At 38.9% G+C, this 16,965-nt stretch overlaps 1 protein-coding gene across 1 annotated transcript in view; it reads left to right on the forward strand.

Moving 5' to 3' along the window:
* The window catches only part of LOC122790617 (protein GPR107-like), a 584,732-nt gene that overhangs the window by 368,042 nt on the left and 199,725 nt on the right, over positions 1–16,965 (forward strand). Inside the window, exon 5 of the mRNA XM_044058143.1 lies at positions 12,033–12,190. Within this exon, the coding sequence (XP_043914078.1) occupies positions 12,033–12,190 (158 nt within the window). The remainder of the gene's footprint in view (positions 1–12,032; positions 12,191–16,965) is intronic.

A 16,965-nucleotide genomic window follows, 5' to 3' on the forward strand; every position in this document is an offset into this window, starting at 1 on the left:
GTGCGCAGTAGATAAGCCAAAGGGGTAGTGCAGAGAACTGGTAATGCAAATAGCTTGCTTTGAAGCGGAGGTATCTTCTGCAAGATTCCCTGATTGGGATATGCAGGTAAGCCTCTTTTAAGTCTAGTTACCAACCAGGCATCTTTGCCTAGCATAGGAAGTAACCGTTGACGAGTCAGCATCTTGAATTTTGGATTGACCAGAAATGTGTTTATAGTCGATAAATCCAGAATTGGATGCCATGATTTGTCTTTTTTGGGTACCAGGAAGTCTTGAGTAGAAACCTTGTCCCTTTTCCTCTTCTGGGACTGGTTGAATAGCTCCCATGTGCATGAGACGGTACTTGTTTCTGGGCCTCTGCCCATTGATTTGGGAGCAGGTGTGGCTATCCCTTTGGGATTGGCAACGTGTGGAAATGAAATCTGTATCCCTGTGATACTATATTTAAAACCAATTTGTCCCGAGTTATAAGTTGCCAGTTTCTTACATGAAGTGCCAGTTTTCCCCCTTGGTAAGTGTAGAGGGAAGTCATTGAGACTGCTTACCGTAGGGAGGTGCCTTGTTGTTTCCAGATGTGGAGGAGGAGGCAGAAGGAATGGAATATTCTGCATCCGAGTCCTCATAAGTTGGTATAGACAAATCCTGTTCATTAGAAAAGTCAGAAGAAATAGAATCCTGTTCAGAAGATTTCATAATGAATGTCTTGCCTAGGCCTCTTAGAAGGGGGGGGGGGTTGGCTACCCCTGATCAGAGCAAAATGGCTGAAGATTTAATTAATCATTTGTTTTTTAGGCATAGGGGCCTGCACATGTGGCCCAGGCGTCTGTTTTTTAGACATAGATTTAGATTTTGGCCTTAGTTTTGAAGATGGCATAGGTCTAATATACAAATCTGTAGGCCTGAAAACACCCTCAGAAGCCGATGCTTGCACAGCGGCTCCGGACCCATCTAAGGTAGAGACATCCACGGGTTCCATAATTGAAGCATCTCGTGGCATACCAGACTCCGAATGGGTCTCAGTAGAGGCCTGCGAATCAGAAGTAGCGGGTATCAGGGGCTGGGAAAGCACCTCACTGAGTACTGGCGAATTGGCGACTGGCTTAGGAGAAGTGTCGTCAGTTTTGGACCTTGACGGCCTGTCTGTCTTTTTCTTTGCATTTTTTAGGTATTCTGGTAGTTGGATTGCTAACTGACATTTCTGGATAATTAAAGCATGATCCGAAATATATAGAAGCAAAAATATACCGACGTTTAATAGTGCGTTGATTAAATTTAGCACAAAACCGACAGCAAGGTACATTGTGGTTAGGGCCTAGCCAAGGAATACAGTACAAATGGAAATCCTTATGAGGTATTTGCTTCCCACAAGTAATGCAATTATTAACTTTTACTGACATCGGTAAGGAGCAAGAAAAAGTTTCCCCAACGGGGTGCTTAGCTTTTTATTTGAAGACTTCGGTTCTGAAACTTGAAAACGAAAATTTCAGGAGTTGGCCGACCGGCACTTGCGAACTGCTTCTGCTTCGGGCACCGCGTGGCAAGAAAGACTGATGTAATGGCGTCAGCTGCATGTTTTATACCCCTGATGACCTGACGTCATGGAAGAAGGGACAGCAGGACCCAAGACTTTGTTAATCAGGCTGACTGAGGGCAACCTGCCAGCAAAATACCCAAATGTAATGACTGCAACAGTGAAACACGACGAACATCATACCACTATCACAAATCATCTATTTTTTATGAAAGAAAGGAAGACTGAAACTTAAATGGCTACCATTTAGTGAATTCAGTTCTCACCATAGCTGTCAACATCTTAGTACAAAACACCTGAACAAAGCCAATAATGGGGGAATACAGCCCCCAGACATATTCAGTGAGTTCAGTTATCACCATAGCTCTTAACCTTGGCACAAAAAACCTGGACGAAGCCAATAATGGGGGAATACAGTCCAAAAAATAGGGACAAATATCCACTGAGGACACCAGAGCAAACCCACACAAACACAGGGAGGACATGCAGACTCCACACAGAAAGCACCCCAGCCAAGTATCAAACCAGACAACCCGTAGCTGTCAGGCAACACTGCTACCACTGCACTACTGGCTGTGTTATGTAACAAAAATACAGAAACCACAGATTTTATGAGGAACAGAACAAATATGAGGCAAAAATCTGCAAATATTTTACAAATGGTGGTGGGTAGGGAATTCAGGCTCTTGTCACCTGGGCTCAAGGTACAGGGTTCAAGCCTTATTCTCTACCCACCTTCATGAAGCAACTGGGGCATCACACAGACACACACACCTCCTGCTGTTGGTCCAGCCTGTGGGCGATGCTGTCCAGTGACCTTCTGGGCTGGAAGGGCGAAGTTTCTTGCCTTCCCTATCTGGACTGCCTAACAGAGCATGCGTGCTTGGAGTTCTGGTCTGCCTAACACAGCAGTCGGGAACTAAGCACGCATGTGCGGAGTCCGAGAATTTTTATTTTAATATGTTCTACGGTGGGGGGAATGGGGAATTTATTTTATCCATTTTACAGGTGGGGGACCCATTTTACAGGTGGGGGGTCTGCAGTCCCGCAGTCCTATAGCACGAACCACCCCTGGTTATTTTGTAACTTAAGGTTTGGATAAGAAGAAAAATCTTATTCAGCTTCTTTCTCATCTCTAGCTATGCATTTTCTTTTGCTCTTCTGAAAGTGTCATGTTATTGCTCTGCTTTTTAAAATATTGCTAGCTTACCATAATGTCAGCAAACTCTGAAAAGTCCTCAAGGTCTGCATTTTGAGAGATGTAAGGTACAGCCACTTCTGTAATAGCTCAAAGATTTGTAGATAATTTCTAGGGTAACAACCCAGGGGGCCTTTCTAAGCCTAGCCAAGTTTTCCAAAAAGAAAAATGACACCCTGTATCCAAATCCAAGTAAACACTTAGCCATTGTGGGGAAATATGCCCATTTCCCCACTGTAGTGCTATCTTGGAATTGGTATATATAGTTAGGGGGGGGTGGGGGTGTAGTCCCCCCCCCAGGTAGGTTTCAGATGATATGGCATGTTTTGTGTAGTTTTGGACAAGTGTTTACTTGCCCTGGGAAAAAGTACATGGTTTGGGATGTTTAGTTTCGTTATTTTTGTCTTGCAAAAATAAGTTCGTGATTATGGGTTTTCATCGTGTCAAAGTAGACCCATTTATGGGTCTACTTCTAAATTTTGAACTTTCAAACCGTCAGCTTTCTTATGGCCGAGACCATAGGATCAACGCTTTGAAAGATCAAACCATTTAAATGGAGATCACTGTACAGCGCGGAATGGTATATTTACCGTTTTCCTCACTATAGTGCGATCTCTGAGTTGGTATAGTTAATTAGCAGGAGGTGTGAGGGTGCAGTGGGACTTGCCTCCCTGCAAAAACGTAAAAAAAGATTTTTTATTTGTTTTATTTAAATTTCAAAACGTATTTGAAGTGGATGAAAGCGATATACCGGTTTTAGTTAAAGAATTCTTTGGTCATATAAATATATATATATTCTTTGGTCGTTATATATATATATATATATATATATATATATATGTGTGTGTACAGACACACACACACACACACACACACACACATATATATAGATATGCATGCATATATATATATATATATATATAGAGAGAGAGAGAGAGAGATATGCATGCATATATATATATATATATATATATATATATAAATATATATATATATATATATATATATATATATATATATATATATATATATATATATATATATATATATATATATATATATATAGGTACTGACTGCCGAAAGGTTAAGGTTAGATTACACTGCAACCATGATCGTAAAAACCTTTTGATGTGGAGGAAATGCGGAACATTGACCCAAAGCTTTATTCAAGAAAATAAAAACATCATAAGGTATTTGAGCGCTTTCATTTGTTAGGTAGTGTTACATGGTCAAACTTCTTCAGAAATCCAGTTCTTAACTTGCAGGTTCATGCATTTAAGATTTTTCTGTGGCTATTGAGGTTGAGAGGTTAGCTCCGCGTTTAGTGATCCATTTTAGTATGCTTTTTACATTTCATTTCCCATTCAAGCTTGGGGGCATGTCGGCCTAGAGTTTCATCTGCCATGTAAGTTCTCTGACCTCTAGCAGGAGGTTGGTATCACCATGGGGGATGGTGACTTTGTCCAGGATTATGAAGAGGAATTTAGTGCAAGCTGGGCTTTGTATATTTGTGTATTGCTAGAGCGTTTTTAGTATCTTTGTTTCTAATGGCTTGGTAGTGTTCCTTGATTCGGTCCTAGCCAAGCTGTTCATTGTCAAGCACTACCCCGTGGAACTGATCAGCAGTATCTGGAGGGAGATCTCAGATAATAGACTCTTCAGATACCTTCCAATATCAGGATACGGGTTCCACAACACGAAGAGCAATACAGCCTCCAAAGACAACACCAGATTCCCCCTGCCAATCTCCCTGGAGTCAAAATCCATCAGAACTATACTGACAAACAACTGGGAGATCATTAAAAGCAGCTATGAACTGCAAAAGCTTTGGGACCACCTCAGCCTTCAGCTACAAGAGAACACTATCTGTTAAGGCCATGTTCGACACAGCCCCTCCAACTACCACCTATAATGCTCAGAGGCCTCTAGCCATGTACAGCTGCAGCAAATGCATCTGCTGCCAGTACATAGCCAAAGGGGAATACTTCACCCTAAAATCCCCTAAGCACAATTTCACCTTCCAGCAAGCATCCGACTGCAACACTACAGACTTAAGTGTACCTAGCAGTCTGCGAGCAATGTGGAGCCTACTATGTAGGCAAAACAGTAAGAAAACTAAGCGACCAAATCAAGGAACACTACTAATTAGCATTAGAACCAATTACCATTAGAAACCAAGATACTAAAAATGCTGTAGCAAAACACAAATCTACCTGCCTAGTTTGCACTAAATTCCTTAGGGGTTGCCCTAATACTCTATTGGAAAATGTGAGTAATGAGATTGTATTGAAAAGAAGAAATGGGATTTTTAAACCCATTTTTAAGTCGTCAGATTATTGGACATGATTATATGAATGAAGATGGTGGTTCCCACTGTGTAAATCAGATAGAAAGTGAGATGAGAATAGAAAAAGAAAGTTTTTCCTTTGTTACCGTGTTCAGCAAGGATGGCCAGTCTGTTAAAATTATGCACAAAAACTGCAATTTTTTTTTTTTTTTTTTTACCAAACTTTGAGGGGGGTCTTGGATTTTAAGACGGCCATAGTGACCAGTCCTTCAAAAACCTGTTAGAGAATGAAAAGGATTACAGTATTGGCTTTAACGATAGTAATAAGGCATTAGGTCATTTTAAATGCGGGATGTGCAAACAATGCCCTTACATAACCCCTACGGGGATTAGATTAAAACTTGGTGATTTTTATTTTTTAATACAAGAGCATTTTAATTGTCATTCTAAGAATGTTGTGTATTTAGCCAAGTGTTTACAGTGTCTTGTGTTATGTACAGGAAGAACTTCTGTCTGTTTATGTGAAAGAATGTATGAGCATTTGGCTGATAATAGAAACGGAAAATTAACCAATGCATTATAAAAACATGTCACAGAATATAAAGAACATGAATTTGGGTTTTCTGTAATACAGCAGATTGTCCCTGATGTTCAGGGTAAATTATTACCTGAGCATTTTAAATTATGTGAATTATAGTGGGAGTTACGGTTAAAATACCGTTGTTTTTCTTGGGCTGAATGAATATACAAGTATTAATTGTTTGCTGAAGCTTAGGCATCTAGAGGGATAAAGTTTCTAATTGATTTTTATTTAATGGGCTAATTATGTCATTAGATTATTAGTTTATTTTTTTTTGTCTTTGTATTTTAACCTATGATAGAACCAAAGTAGATGTGCAGACTCGAGGATAAATACTGCTCGTACAAAAGGATGAAAGTATTTATTGACACACAATAAAAGAAATCAAATCACTGGTTAAGCGCTTTCAACTGAATATTCCAGTCTTCATCAGAACAATACAGTGATGAACAGCCAAGGTTAAATAGTCATCTTAACTCTTAATTGCTTTAAAAAACCCGCCAAAAAATTAAAGCTACACAACCCAATTCAAAAATGTACCTAACGTGATTCAATGTATATAAATAAATGAGTGTATCACATACATAACTGAATGCATTCTTGTGCATAAGAAAGCCCTCTGTCATACATAGTAACTATGTGATATGTAAACTGTATGATAAGTAAACATACAAAAAGTACATATCAAATACATTGTAAACTGACGTTCTTCAATAAAACTCTAAAACTATAAAAATATGTCTTATAGTAAATATAATATGACAGTGTAACAATAAATATCATACTGATAGATCAATAATATAAGTGAAAATATTATAATTATGGGGAAAGAGCTAAAAAAGGTTTGATACGGATATAATCATTGAGGCCAAGGGGTCTGGTGGCATCAGTGTAAATCTGCCATTTACTTTCATGAAGCAAAACCCGTGCTCATTCCCTTTCTCTAAAATATGTCTGTATAGGGCATTTTTAGTATCACGTTTCTGTATTTTGTATTGATGTTCGTATATTTGTTTTTTGAGCTGTCGTTCTGTTTTACCAATGTAGTATGCGGTGCAACATATACAAGTTGACACGTATACCACCTGTTTAGTGTTACAGTTCCCTGACCTACACTTAATGGTGGTATGATTTGATGTCATCTAGAGAAATGTTTTTGACTTCATTGATGTACCTACACTGATGACATCTACCACATTTGGAAGTACCCTTGTATCTATCCAGTCCTTCATTATAGACACTAGCCTTTTCCAATAATCTCTTCAGATTGGGAGCTGTCTTGTATACACATTTGGGAAAATTACCAAACTGTGAACCTAGATTATGTGAAGTAATGACATCCCAATGTCTCTGTAGGATCTCCTTGATGGCATATGTATAAGGAGTGTATGTCAACACACATACCCTTCCAAAAGTGTCATTTCCATAATTATTTTCCTTGTCCGTGGTCTGCCCACCTGTGCTTTTGATATCATAACTGCCTAACAATGGCAAATACTTCTGTCCCCATTGATTAAACACATATTGGGTGATGTCATTTAACATATACTCTGGATATCCACGGTTAAGAAACAGATTATGAATGTTACGTAACTCGGCCTCCATATATTCCTGTGTAGATGACATCCTTGCAGCTCTAATACATTGCCATTTTACCACATTTTTAAAAACATATGGGGGATGATTACTGGTGAATTGGATGTAATCATTTGAAAAAGTTGGTTTCCTATATACTTTGGAAGTAAAACCATTTCCATTATGGCTAACCAAGATATCTAAATACGGAATTTCTTTGTAACTATAATTATGTGTGAATTTCAAAAAATTTGGTAGTACCATTGAGAAATTCCATAAATTCTTGTAACCTATCCGGAGATGCCTTCCATAAGATAAATATATCATCCAAATACCTCGCATAAAATACAATGTCAGAATAGTATTCACTTTTGAATAAAAATTCAGACTCCCATTCTAACATTACTAAGTTCGCGAAAATGGGGGCACATGCGAACTTAGTAATGTTAGAATGGGAGTCTGAATTTTTATTCAAAAGTGAATACTATTCTGACATTGTATTTTATGCGAGGTATTTGGATGATATATTTATCTTATGGAAGGCATCTCCGGATTTATCTTATGGAAGGCATCTCCGGATAGGTTACAAGAATTTATGGAATTTCTCAATGGTACTACCGAATTTTTGAAATTCACACATAATTATAGTTACAAAGAAATTCCGTATTTAGATATCTTGGTTAGCCATAATGGAAATGGTTTTACTTCCAAAGTATATAGGAAACCAACTTTTTCAAATGATTACATCCAATTCACCAGTAATCATCCCCCATATGTTTTTAAAAATGTGGTAAAAGGGCAATGTATTAGAGCTGCAAGGATGTCATCTACACAGGAATATATGGAGGCCGAGTTACGTAACATTCATAATCTGTTTCTTAACCGTGGATATCCAGAGTATATGTTAAATGACATCACCCAATATGTGTTTAATCAATGGGGACAGAAGTATTTGCCATTGTTAGGCAGTTATGATATCAACAGCACAGGTGGGCAGACCACGGACAAGGAAAATAATTATGGAAATGACACTTTTGGAAGGGTATGTGTGTTGACATACACTCCTTATACATATGCCATCAAGGAGATCCTACAGAGACATTGGGATGTCATTACTTCACATAATCTAGGTTCACAGTTTGGTAATTTTCCCAAATGTGTATACAAGACAGCTCCCAATCTGAAGAGATTATTGGAAAAGGCTAGTGTCTATAATGAAGGACCGGATAGATACAAGGGTACTTCCAAATGTGGTATATGTCATCAGTGTAGGTACATCAATGAAGTCAAAAACATTTCTCTAGATGACATCAATCATACCACCATTAAGTGTAGGTCAGGGAACTGTAACACTAAACAGGTGGTATACGTGGCAACTTGTACATGTTGCACCGCATACTACATTGGTAAAACAGAACGACAGCTCAAAAATGAATATACGAACATCAATATAAAATACAGAAACGTGATACTAAAAATGCCCTATACAGACATATTTTAGAGAAAGGGAATGAGCACGGGTTTTTGTTTGCAATTATAGATCAGGTCACTTGTACACCTTATGGAGGCAATTGGAAAATGCTTTTAGCGTATTTCGAAAGTAGATGGCAGATTTACACTGATGCCACCAGACCCCCTGGCCTCAATGATTATATCAGTATCAAACCTTTTTTAGCTCTTTCCCTATAATTATAATATTTTCACTTATATTATTGATCTATCAGTAGGATATTTATTGTTAGACACTGTCATATTATATTTACTATATGACATATTTTTATAGTTTTAGAGTTTTATTGAAGAACGTCAGTTTACAATGTATTTGATATGTACTTTTTATATGTTTACTTATCATACAGTTTACATATCACATAGTTACTATGTATGACAGAGGGCTTTCTTATGCACAAGAATGCATTCAGTTATGTATGTGATACACTCATTTATTTATATACATTGAATCACGTTAGGTACATTTTTGAATTAGGTTGTGTAGCTTTAATTTTTTGGCGGGTTTTTTAAAGCAATTAAGAGTTAAGATGACTATTTAACCTTGGGTGTTCATCACTGTATTGTTCTGATGAAGACTGGAATATTCAGTTGAAAGCGCTTAACCAGTGATTTGATTTCTTTTGTTGTGTGTCAATAAATACTTTCATCCTTTTGTACGAGCGGTATTTATCCTCGAGTCTGCACATCTACTTTGGTTGTACAGTTGGTGTTGTTCTTTTTAACCTATGATGTTAGATGTTTTTTTAATTCTGAAGAAGTCCCTTTGTAATGGTGCGGGACAAAAGTGCTTAACTTGAGTTGGTACTCAGTAAAGTGGTTGTCAAATTCTTCTGGCTGCTTCTTCAAGTTTCTTACAGTTTTGTGGTTTTATTTTTTGGTTATGATGTAAGGGGACTATGGCAAGGCATAAAGGAGATCACTGACTGCAAAATCAGGTCAGCACAGTGTGGGGACAACATTACGTTCCTGAACAGTTTGAACATCTTCTTTGGTAGATTTGAGGAAAGAAACAATAGGTTGGCACTAAAGCTACCCACTGATGAGAAGGATGCAGTACTCAGCCTCAGCACAGAGGAGCTAAGAAGAGAGCTAAGGAGAGTGAACCCCAGGAAGGCTGTTGGCCCAGGCAACATACTGGGCAAGGTGTTAAAAGGCTGTGCTAATCAACTATGTACAGTGCTCAAGGAAATATTTAACACCTCTCTTGTCATGACAAAAGTACCTTCATGCTACAAGGAATCTAACATCATCCAACTGCCTAAGAAAACCACTCCCTCCAGCCCTAACGACTACAGACCAGTCGCTCTGACATCCACTGTTATGAAATGTTTTGAGCGACTGATCAAAAAGCATCTTTCACCATGCCTACCTTCTGCTTTTGCAGTTTGTGTACAGAGCTAACCGTTCCATGGCTGATGCCATATCAGTAGCATCTCCCTTGAGCATTTAGAGGGCAAAGACAACTATGTGAGGATGCTGTTCATAGACCTGAGCTCTGCATTTAATACAGTGGTACCAATGCAGCTGATAAAAAAACTGGTGCATTTAGGAATCCTCAAACATCTCTGTAACTGGATCCTGGGCTTCCTGATTGAGACCACAGAGGGTGTGTGCAGGTAAAAACAACTCAAAAGTGCATTACGATTAACACCAGGGTTCCACAGGGATGTGTTCTAGGCCCACTTTTATTCACTATCTGGACCCACGACTGCTCTGCTTAAGCACAAGACCAACCGTATCATCAAGTTTGCTGATGATACCACAGTCATGGGGCTCATCACAAAGGAGGGTGAAAGGGTGTACAGAAAGGAGGTGGCATCTCTGATCATTTGGTGCAAGGGAAACAACCTTGACCTGAATATAAGCAAGACCAGAGATTGCCATTGACTTCAGGAAGAAAAGAACAAACCACCTAGTTCTCAAAATCAATGGTGAGAGTGTGGAGCGGGTTAGAGTACGAAATTCCTAGGTGTATACATATCAGAGGAGCTCTCATGGTCTGGAAACACCAGCCAGCTGGTCAAGAAAGCTCACCAACACCTCCACTTATTAAGAAGGCTGACAAAAGCTAAGCTTCCTCCTCGTATTCTCTCGACCTTTAGAGAGGTGGAATAGAGAGCATCCTCACCTGCATTTTCACAGTGTGGTTTGGAAGCTGCACAGTTACAGAAAGGAATGCACTACAAAGAGTGGTGAGGTTTGCAGAGAAGGTAACAGGTTCCAGTCTTCCATCAATACATCTTTATTCTGCAAGAAGCATCTGAAAGGCCACCAAAATAATACAGGACAACATGCATCCCGCGCATGGACTGTTTTAAGCATCTGGCATCGGGCAAGAGATATCACACCATCTGCTGCAAGACTACAAGATTCTGCAACAGTTTCTACCCTACATTGATTAGACTTCTGAACTCTGGCACTAGTCCCAGGGGTCTGGACACACAAGTCAATTTTTGTGTGTTTGTGCAATATATACATAAATATTGCATTTACATGGAATATATGTATGTATTGTATCTATAATCAGTATTATTTAATTCGCTTTAGTGCAGTATTAGACAACTTGGGCATTTCAATCTGTAGTGTATTTTGTATTACTTTAAATAGGGTAGTTAATTTAACTCAGGGGAGGGTATTCCTTTTGTATGCGAGTGTTAGTATTTTTTATTTTATTTTATTTTTATTTTACATTTGTTAACCAGAGGTGTCTGAGCCGAAAAGGCCCTTTTTCAGCAGAGGCCCGGGGAGAAAAGCTCCACAGAGAAAAATTACAGATGCATTTAGATATTTAGATATGATCAGTATACACACAAATTACAATAGACATGTTTTTACAGTAGTATGCAGCACATCAACAGTAGATGTCTCTGTTCTTTCTTGTGTGTATTGGGAGTAGTATTTATGTTTATTCCTCTACTTGTATATGTTTCACTTTCCTTTGTAATCTTAAGAATTGAGCTGATGCATGAAATTTCTTTTAGGCTACATGTGTGTAGTTCTAAATGACATTAAAGTTTACTTTGACTAGGACTTTTTGTCTGTGTGTGTCTGTGCTATACAGGCTGATTCCACCAAGAATGTGTATGGCAATGTTTGGTTTTATGAAACAAATAATTCATAGAATTGTCCTCATCAGTAAAATGAAATAGCACATTTTAGGCTAAAAACTCCATATTGTGGTAGTGTATGTGGTAAGAAGGATATGTGCTATTTCATTTGTTTGCTACACTTACTTTAGATTGTGAACAATATACTTTATCCTTGTTTAGTATTGCGCATATGTTTTTATCTCCGGGTGCATTACTTTTGATACATTTTAATTGGTACCAGTCTATTTTTTTAATTGCAGAGTTAAGGTGACTCCATCTAAAATTCCAAAATTTTCTGAAATCAGTTTTGGTACTCGCAGCAGTGGGCAAAAAATAAGTACCAACTTGCCAGAAGCAGAAACTAAGAAACCTGAAAAAAAAAGCAAAGCAGATGAAGATGTAGAAGAGAAGGACGAAGGTAATACTATTTGTTCATTTGAATTAATAGATACAAGAATGGTTAAGTTCAAGTCCAAGTTTCTTTAAATTCATAAAATTATGTACTTTACAAGAAACAAAAATGGAAAAGAAAAGGTAAGTGAATATTCATCATATTAAAGAATATAATTAAAACAAACTAAATGTTGATTATTAACTAAAACAAGATCCAAGTAAATAATTATCCATCAGTTTGTTAGGAGCTTAAAATGAGCACATTTCAAAATGAAGTAAATTTAAAATAAACGTTTAACAAATGTAAAGCTTAAAAAAGTAATATGAAAATTAAAACAAGTCTGGTATAATAGCCATCTTGTTAGGCACTGATTTTGCTTTAGAATGTAGCAGTCTTAGAGTATTGCAGGACTGTCATAGATGGCATAAGAGTTCATCAGTACTTTGGACAGTTAAAGGCAGCAGAGATTCCACTTAGAAAACGCTGTTTTTTTTTGTTTAAATTTTTGTAAAAAAAAAAAAAAAATTGATCCCAGGGTAAAAAGCCTTGAATTTTCACAATAAGCAACTTCAGCACAGTCCAATACAGCTTGGTTGCATACTTTCAGTATGTTTCTTTTCCTCTGAGCCTGTCATTACCTTTCTTTTTAATTTTTGTTAATGTATGATATCCAGCTTCTTTTTGGTGCCTCCTCCCTGGTTTTCACTCATTTCTGTTTGTCTTCTAGCGACACTACTTTGGGCATCAAATTCCTCCTCCATTTAGGGCAAATAGCACCCTGCATGGACGTACCTTAGTTATTCTTTTATACAGCAGTAATTATTTCATTAAGTGAGCCTTCTCCAGCTAATACAGCAAAATGTCTCTTTTCTGTTATAGAAACTTTCCCATTGTAAAGTGATAGCAGCAGTTCTGTGGCTAGTGCAACAAAAGATGTTCTTCGTGTTTCACTGTTGCAGTCATCACGTGTGGGTTATCTGCCTGCAGGTAGCCCTCAGTTGATCTGAATACCAGAGACGTAGTATTTCTGCGTCAGATGCTATCGCTCCAGGACTGATGTCAAGTCGTCAAGGCTATAAAAACAGGCAGCCGACGCCATTACATCAACTTTTCTTGCCGAGGATCCTGAAGCAGAAGCAGTTTGCAAGTGCTGGTCAGCCTCTACCTGAATTTTCATTTATGAATTGAATAATCCTGAAGTCTTCTAAAGCTAAGTACCCCATTGGGGATCCTTTTTTCATGCTTTAATCAATGTCAGAAAAAGTTAACAATTGTCTTGCCTGTGGAAAGCAAATACCTCACAGATTTTCATTCTTACTGCATCATTTGTTTAGGCCCAGACCACGACGTACCTCGCTGTTGGTTTTGTGCTTTAACGCCCGAACCATTCGTCGTTGGGCTCTCTTTGTTGCTAAATTCTTTCTCTCTCTCTCCGTATTCTGAAATGGCTTCAGTAAGCTGTCTGACTACGGATATTCCGAAAAAATGTAAGGATAGAGACAGAGACAGACCTCATAGGCCCAAAGCTGCCGACGATGCTTCTGTTAAGCTAGTCCGCCGGTACTCAGTGAGGCGCTTTTGCAACCCCTGATTCCCACTTCAATGGATTCGCAGGCCTCTGCCGAGACCCATTTGGTGTCCGGTATGCTGCGAGACTCTTCTTCGACTATGGAACCTGTGGATGTCTCTACTTTGGATGGGTCCGGAGCCGCTGTGCAGGCCCTGGCTTCTGAGGCAGTTCTTCACTCAACAGAATTTCGACTCAAACCAATGACTTTTTTAACCAAAACTGCCAAGTTTCTTGCCCAGAGTATGCACTATGCCTAGAAAACAGACTACCAAAGCTCATGCACCTGCTCCCATGCCACAAAAACAAATGCTTAGAATGGCAGAAGACCTTATTACACTGATTAGGGGAAGTCAGCCTTCCCCTGCTAGGAGAAAGAGACCACTCCCCTACAGCTTCTACACACCAGGAGTCCAATGACTCTGAGATTTCTGATTATGAAGACGTGCCTTTTTCTGCTTATGAGGATTCAGATGCAGAGAAATCCATTCCCTCTGCCTCCTCTCCAGAGGATTTTTCTTTTGGTGAAACCTTGTATACCTTAAGAGAGCATTTCCACTGGGAATGCCAAGACTATCCTCAGTCCAAAAAGAGACTCAGAGAATTCCTAGAGTTGCCTCAGCACAGGCCTTTAGCAATACCCTTATCCTGGATGTTGATGTTTTTATGGAATCCAGTCTTACTCCTGACACTTTACCTCCTGCCCCTAGGAAACCAGACAGGTACTGCAGAGTACCTGACACTCACAAATTTATTTTCAAGAATCCTACTGCTGACCCAGAGATCATTTCCCAGGGGCCTAAAGGTATCAAGGCTACTACAGCCAAGAATCCCACCCCTTCGGACACTGTTTCCAAAGCTTTGGACAGATGGGATAAGAAGGTATATACCTCTGCAATCTTGCTATTAAGGCATTGAATTGTCAGTTTCACATGCTGAAGTAGCAGCAGCATATTATGGAACTTATTAAACAAAAAGTGGCAACCTTTACAGACTGTGCAGAAAATAAAGAATTGCAGGAGCTCATGCACTCTGCAAGCCAAGTCAGTAAGCATACTTTGCAGTGTGGCCTTGATGCGCTAGAAGCATCTTGCCAGGCAGCAGTCACTGGCTCTGTACTGAGAAGACATGCTTGGCTCAAGGAGCAGACCTTGCTAGACCATGTGAAATCAAAGTTATTAGACACTCCTTTGAACAAGGATAGTCTGGCACCAAAGCAGAAGAGGTTCTTAAGATGGAAGAAAAAGCTAAGTCTATGCAGACTGTTAAAGAATTCTTACAGGTGCAACCCCCTAGATTCAGTAGGCATTGCCCTTCCAAACACTGTTCCTTTCCAGCCCTCTCCAGTACTTCTCAAACCAGAGCCAGGGGAAACAGACCACCCAGACTACATTCTCAGGGTATGCAGAGATCTAAGCAATGGAGTGCCCCCATCCCTAAAGCAGGGAGTGGTAAGCCACCTCCTTACGGAAAAAAACTCACAATGACTTCTTTATTCCACTCCCTAGCCCTGCCCAATTGCTAGTGCCCCTAGGATTAAAACTTGCCCTTCATTAAAAAAAAATTGGATGTCCATCACACATGACCGGTGGGTCCTCAACATTGTATCCCAGGGGTACAGAGTTTATTTATTTATTTATTTCCAGTTTGATAACCGGGGAGGTCAACTGGGTCAAGGAGCCCGTTTTCAGTGGAGGCATTGGGAGAAAAGCTCCATATTACATAGTAAAAATAGTACCAATTAAGCAAATTGTAATATTACATAGTAAAACTAAGCGAAGTATAACAACAAAATAGAATAATAAAATAGAATAATATACAATACTTACTTAAAAGCTTACAGATTAGAGAACAAGTAGTACAGAGTTTAAATTGTACAGAGGTTGTAAATCATCTGTGAATGGTATAAAACTAACATTTGTAAGATGGTAGTAAGTAAGATTAATCCTGAGAAAGGGGAGGATAAAGGTGGAAGGTACCTTATGTGCAATGAATGTATTCATGTAATAAGCAGGGTAGGTAGAGTGCAATTACATTTCTAATTATAGGAGAGGTAAGAGTGGAGCTGAGTTTTAAAATGTTCAAAGTTTTCAGAAATTCTTAGAGAAAGAGGGAGTGAATTCCATTTTTTTGGCTAAGGAAAAGGATAGGAGAAGCTGACCAGTGGGACAATTTGGTTTGTGTACAGAAATTTGATTTTGGTGGGCAGATCTTAGAGTTCTGTGTGGGGTGTAAGATGGTAAGATGTTTGTTAGTGCTGGGCATTTAGTTGGTTTAAAAATAAGCTTGTGGGCTGTGGTGAGTTGGAGGTAGTCAAGGTAGTTGGGAAGTTCTAGTCAATGCAGCAGGTGGAGAGGTGTACAGTGGTGGGTGGAGTATTTGGATTTGGTTGCAAATTTTGAGATTTTGTTGTAACAGATTTCCAGTTTAGAAGAAATAGAGAAAGATAGGTTAGTTAGTAGGTGAGCACCGTACAACAGTGATAGTAGTAAGTAGGTAATGGCGAGGGTCTGTCTTGTAGAAGGGGAGAGAAAGTGGGAGTTTCTGTAAAGCATGCCAAGTTTTTGATGTGTTTTCTTAATATTTAGCTGAATATGACTATCGACTTTTAGGTGTTAATCAATAGTAACCCCAAGAAGTTTATCAAAAGGAACAATTTCTATAGTGGAGTTGGCATGGCTGATAATATTGAAAAGAGGTTTTGTTGAGAGGGAGGGATTTTGAGGGAAAGAATAGTAGAATTTTAGATTTGTTGGCATTCAGAGTGAGGTGATTTTGAAGCATCCAGTTCTCAGTAGTTGAGAAGGCAATTTGAGTTTTTGTTTGGAGCTTGAAAAGGTTAGAAGCAGAGTAGACTAAAATTGAGTTGTCTGCGTATTGTACAATCTTAGTGTTAGGAATGGCTGCATGGAAATAATTAATGAATATATTAAAGAGCATTGGGCTGAGTATGGATCCCTGGGGTACTCCAGTCAGGGTAGAAAGGAAGGTTGAGGTGCCAGTTTTCTATTTCATGGCCTGAGATCTGTCAGAGAGGTAGCTGCTGAATCAGGTAAGAGTGTTTTGAGAGAGATTAAGATTAGAAAGGTGGTTTAGGAGATGGGTATGGGAGACTGTGTCAAAAGCCTTGGAGAGGTCAAGGAGGGATGTTGATACAAATTCTCCAGAGTCACAGGCGTGGTTTACTATGTCTAGGAAAGAGAAAAGTGCAGTTATTGTGTTATAGCCAGGA

The sequence above is a fragment of the Protopterus annectens genome, chromosome 16.part0 (genome assembly GCF_019279795.1).
Source record: "Protopterus annectens isolate FY-2018-M chromosome 16.part0, PAN1.0, whole genome shotgun sequence".
Classification (NCBI taxonomy): Eukaryota; Metazoa; Chordata; order Ceratodontiformes; family Protopteridae; genus Protopterus; species Protopterus annectens.